A 6,000-nucleotide genomic window follows, 5' to 3' on the forward strand; every position below is an offset into this window, starting at 1 on the left:
GGCTGGGTGTAACCAGTGTGTGGTCGGAAGTAAGAGAAACGCTACAGGTTAGATGGACATGTGGTAACGAGTCTTTTTAAGTTGAAACGAGAGAGTAACGCTAATAAACTTTTTTGTTAAAATAGAAAAAAAATGCCAACCTGGATTTTTCTTTCTTTCCAGTTTTATTTTTATGAATTACTAAAGTAAAGTGTAATGCTATGTAACGTTTTATTTTTATGAATTACTAAAAGTGTAATGCTATGTAACGTTTTATTTTTATGAATTACTAAAGTAAAGTGTAATGCTATGTAACGTTTTATTTTTTATGAATTACTAAAGTAAAGTGTAATGCTATGTAACGTTTTATTTTTATGAATTACTAAAGTAAAGTGTAATGCTATGTAACGTTTTATTTTTTATGAATTACTAAAGTAAAGTGTAATGCTATGTAACGTTTTAAATTTTATGAATTACTAAAGTAAAGTGTAATGCTATGTAACGTTTTATTTTTATGAATTACTAAAGTAAAGTGTAATGCTATGTAACGTTTTATTTTTATGAATTACTAAAGTAAAGTGTAATGCTATGTAACGTTTTATTTTTATGAATTACTAAAGTAAAGTGTAACGCCACGTAACGTTAGAACCTGTTTGCTAACACAGAGAAGTATATTCTCCTGGTCTTTATGTTAAGTGGAAGAGTTCATTATTATTTGTAAGGTGGACACCACAACAACTACACACTTTCTGAAAATATCAAGATGAGAATCGTATATATATTATTCCTTAATTGGAATTCATTTTTGAGATGAGCATTATATATTAATTTATTTTTATTTCAGACTATTAGTCTCATCTTTATTAGTTGTTTTTGATATTTTATTGGTTTTTGTTTATTCACAACGTTTCGGCCAACTATTCCTCTGGCCTTCGTCAGGTGGCAACCGCGACGGATAGGAACTTCGAATCTCCTAACTGCATTCTCAGCAATCACTGTCATCCGTAGTTGTTGTTGTCGTCTCACCACATTTTGGCCAGAGGTTTATTTGCACTTAGGAGATTCAAAGTTCCTATCCGTCGCGGTTACCACCTGACGAAGGCCAGAGGAATAGTTAGCCGAAACATTATGAATAAACAAAAACCAATAAAAGATCAAAAAACAACAACTAATAAAGATGAGAATAATAGTCCGAAATAAAAAAAAAAAATTAATGAGAATCGTAATTTGAATAAATACAAAAATAATTAAAATAATGCATTTTATTATTTCATTTTTTTCAATTACGAAAGAGATTAAATATTAATTTTTATTTATTCATTCCATCGTTATTTTTCCAGTCATCGTTTGGCTTCTGCTGCCCATCAAGCACCAATCAGCCCCAAGAGGTCTCGTGCGTCTTGATTCTGTCATCAGCCCCAAGAAACTTAGCTCTGACGAGATTCAGTTCAATCCAATAGTTTTTATCCAATACCTCCAACAAATTCACTGGGCTCAACTCTGGGACATGTTTCTTATCCGATTTCTTCTTGGCTTCAGTATCATTCTCTTCAGAAGTAATTTCGGTCTGATGCTGAAAACTCGTTTTGATGTTTCACCCGTCACCAATGGCTACCTCATATCCTACACTGGCACTGTGTCTACGGTCTGCGCTTTTTTGGTCGGTCACTTGACCAAATTATACAAAGATGAAGCAAAACTCTTTTTGCATATGGCTTTGTTTCAGGTAAAAAAAAAAAAAAATCTATTTAATTTTATTTTCCCTTATGAAGAATTCAATCTCATTTAAAAAAAAAATGAATTATATATATGAGGTGTCTTCAATAATTTTCCAAACTTTTTTCGTATGGGCACTTTTCTTGATAGCACGCACATGAAACTTTAGCCCTCTTCAAAGTAATCTCCTCCGGCTGCAATGCACTTGTTTTACTGTTCCAACAACTTCTGGCACGTCCCATGGAAGTCCTCTTGTGTGAGCGTGTCGGCGACCCTCATCGCAGCCTCTTTCATCTGCTCAATGGTCTCATAACGACAGCCGTGTTTTCCTAGAGTTTAGGGAATAACCAAAAGTCACAGGGGGCAAAAGCTGGACTGTGAGATCTGACTTGATCGACCATCTCCCTGCTATCATGACAACGTTTTTCTGATCTTCTCTTAGCAAAAAACTTGCGACAAACTTTGCACAAATCTTTCCCATCGTCAGTTCCTCACAAATAATTGTGTGTACAGTTCCCACACTGACATCAAACTGTTCACTTATTGTATCTATAGATAAATGACGGTCCTTATCTACGAAATTCTTTATTTGGCCAATCAACTCTAGTGTTCTGACTTCTAAATCTTCCCACACCACTCACTATCCCTCCAAGACTCCCTGCCTTCCTTGAATCTCTTATGCCACTCAAAAACTAATGCTCGATTCATGCAAGATGGTCCAAAAGCAGTCTGAAGCATTCCATACGTTTCTGTAACATTTTTTCCAAGTTTAAAACTGAATTTTATTGCATATTGTTCTTCTAAAATGTCCTCATAAGCAGATTACAATTTTGAAATTCACCAGCTGTGACAATCAGGCTTTAGTAGAGTGTATTCCAATTCCTGCTGTAGCTGTTCATTTGAACCTGAAATCATGTATAGCAATAACATTGAATATTCAAAAGTCTACAACAATTTTAAATGCCTGTACAAAAAAGTCTGGAAACTTATTGAAGGCACCTCATATATAGTGAATACAAACAAATGATAAATAATAAATACGAAATCTGCACAAATAAAAATATCAAGTTTAAGCTTATTCCTCTGCCCCTCGTTAGGTTATTATTAGAAATGTTGAATCTTCAACCGTATCTTCAGTAATTACTGCCTTCCATAGTTGTTGTTGTTTCACGTTTTAACCAACTAATCCTCTGGCCGGTTTTGGGTAGGATTGAAACCGCTATCTTTTTTTTTTTTTTTGTTTGTTTTTTTACACAGTGATCACCACTTATCAAGGCCCGGAAGCCACTCGGGGATAAGGGTTATTGCAAGTACATTACGTTAGTGGGGAGATTTGATGAAGTGTTTACTTAAGGGGGCGGTTCATTAGGAATTTGTTAACATTGGACTTGAAGACATCCAAGTTGTAGTCCGGAGGGAAGCAGGCAGACGGAACAGAGTTCCACAGGCGTGCAGTTCTAAGAAAGAAGCTTTGTTCATGGAATCTGCGTTTTGATGTAGGCACAGATATAGAGTGGGGGAAATTTTTCACAGTGGATTCAGCTAGACGGGTGTTTTTCATGAAAGATTGGCGAGGGGGGACCAGGGATTGGAGTTCAGACGAGCACCTGCCATGAAAATAACGATAAAACAAGGATAGGCTCGCAACGTCTCTTCTGTGGGAGAGGGGTTGCAGGGTAGAGAAAAGGGCATCCCCCACTAAACCACAAAGTCTATTTTGTACTCTGTCAAGGCATGATAGGCTGTTTTTGGCAGCTCCTGCCCAGATATGGCAACAGTATTCCATACTTGGACGTACTTGGCTTTTATCTTCAGACAATGCTCACCTGGAATTGCAGAGATTCAATGTCTCTATCCACTGCGCCACGGCCCTCGAAAGGTGATCATGGTTGGATTTTTTGGTCTTGTAAATCCACATTTTTGGTATCTAATCTTCTATTATCGGGTCTGTACCGAATGGTATGTTAATTATTGGAATTCTGCGGACTATTATCTTTGTCTTTATAATTGCTGTTTCATGACGTTTCGGCCAACTATTCCTCTGGCCTTCATCAGGTCGTTAACCACGACAGAATAAAAATGCTGAATCTTCAGTAATTACTGCCTTCCATTAATTGTTGTCGTTTCACCATGTTTTGGCTAACAATCCTCTGGCCAGCTTTGGGTAGGATTGAAACCGCTATGTTCAGACAATGCTCACCTGGAACTTTATAACCACTATGAAGATGAGGATAACAGTCCGCAAATAAATAAATAAAATATGCAAATTACTCATCTCCAAAAGAATTCCAATAATTAAATAAGATGGTAGGTTTTGTGAATATCCAAAATATTTCGAAAAATGTTGGAGTGAACTTTTATTCCTGTTAAATATTAAACTTGTGGTAGTAGTGGTATCTCTATACCGCTATTTATTTTAGCGAGTTTGAGAAATTGTCTTTAGATAGATGGGCTTTTGTATAGCCTCTTTCCAGTTAAATGACTGGACAGTGTTGGATCTGGTGGTCTGTCTTGGAAGGGGGGGGGCTCACTTGCACTTTGGACAGATTGGGGAGTCTATTTGTTTCCACCTGTGTTTGTATACTGTAGACCTGCAGTGTTTTGTTCTGATCTAGTTTGCGGCTACCTACTGCTTCCTATTGTTTGTAGCAAAAACTGGGATGTGCAAAGTTGGGTCTTCAATGGTGTCCCCTTCCTTTGAGAGTTTTGTTTCTCCTTTCCTCCTTCCATGATACAATCGGGTCAAAATTTTTGATTTTTGAGTCATAGATTAATATTAAATTTGGTTTACATTTTCCGCATTTAAAAATGGTTTTCATCTTTTTTGTCTTTTTCATCTTTTTTGTCTTTTTCATCTTTTTTGTCTTTTTCATCTTTTTTGTCTTTTTCATCTTTTTCGTCTTTTTCATCTTTTTCGTCTTTCTCTTTTCAGGTTTTCATCTTCTTATCCCTCGGCTTGTGTCAATCGTTGATTGTATTTATCATCCATCTTGGCCTACTCAGCGTTGCTTCTTCCATCATGCGTGTCACAGGTACACGCCTCTTGCTACAGCGTGGGGGCCCTCATGAGGGGTCAGGGACATTGATGGGACTCGGTCAGAGCTTCATGTCCATTGCACGAATGATCTCTCCTTTCGTCGCTGGTCTACTCATGGAAATAAACATTACTTTACCGGCCTTTTTTGGAGCAGCGGCCACCTTGCTGGCATCTATATTTATCATGCTCTACCCCCAGGAATTACGTTCTCCCCCAGCATTTAAGGCGAGCAAGAAGTTTAATTAAGTGAACAAAAGTTGATGGGATTTCTTTTTTTCTTATGAGCATAATTTGGGGGGGGAAAGAAAGTTAATACCTTTCCAAGTGAGGTTTTGTGGTTAAATGAAAAGAGTAAATGCAATTCAAGGTCATACCTGTAACAGGCCAAGAGGTGTAACATTTGGGAGACGTTTCACCCCCACTTTCATCAATGCCGTTATGAAAGAAAATTCTAACATATCAAAAAAAAAAGATTGTTCTTTTGGATCAAGTAAAGAATAGATACCCTGTAGCAGAAGACGATGACTAGCAACGACCGACGCACATTTCAAGTGACACCGGTGATTCGACCTTGACATTGGCACAAGCACATGGCGTTGGTTGTTTGTAAACGCGTCAACTAGCAGACATGGTCGAATATTCATAAGCAAGATTTTTAAAAAATATATTTACAAAACTTTTGAAGATTTAAAAGAAAAATATATATTTACAAAACATTTTTTTTAAGTAAGTAACAAAACGAACATATTTAAATAAAAGATATTTAAATAAATGGGTGCCTGCCTTTCTGAGTGTGTTTTTAATATATTTACAGAACTTTTTAATAAAACTTAGAATAATAATAATTATAATTGTAACACTTTTATACAAGATGAATATCTCTACCTTGGATCAACAGGCAGTTGCAAGCACCAGGAGCTTCTCAACAGTTGTCTTTTCGAGTTTATCGGAAAGAAAAAAAAAAAAAAGAAGAAAAGCTACCTCAGTTGGTGAAGGTTCTTCCACATCGCTGTCTCTTCTCACGCCACGTTAACTTAAAATAATTATAATAAAAATAAATAGAATGAACTATATTAATTACAAAACATTAAAAATCGATGTCCTGTCTATTAATAATACATAATTTTAAAAACTTATAAAAATAAAATTATTGGTAAATGTTATCTTACGCTACAACAGAACACCAACCACTAATTTGTTTTTTAGGGGTATTCGAGGTCACTGACAACGAATCTGATAATCAAACCCGCTGCAAATTTTCCATTTGC

At 36.1% G+C, this 6,000-nt stretch overlaps 1 protein-coding gene across 1 annotated transcript in view; it reads left to right on the forward strand.

Annotated features, from left to right (window-relative positions):
- Positions 1–5,181, forward strand: part of LOC145240047 (solute carrier family 67 member A2-like) — a 38,848-nt gene extending 33,667 nt beyond the window's left edge. Inside the window, exons 6-7 of the mRNA XM_080103654.1 lie at positions 1,320–1,705; positions 4,628–5,181. Of these exons, the coding sequence (XP_079959780.1) occupies positions 1,320–1,705; positions 4,628–4,978 (737 nt within the window). The 3' untranslated portion in view covers positions 4,979–5,181. The remainder of the gene's footprint in view (positions 1–1,319; positions 1,706–4,627) is intronic.
- Positions 5,182–6,000: the final 819 nt, after the last annotated feature.

Source organism: Euprymna scolopes, chromosome 19 (assembly GCF_053919585.1).
Source record: "Euprymna scolopes isolate OS-2025 chromosome 19, ASM5391958v1, whole genome shotgun sequence".
NCBI classification, from domain to species: domain Eukaryota; kingdom Metazoa; phylum Mollusca; class Cephalopoda; order Sepiida; family Sepiolidae; genus Euprymna; species Euprymna scolopes.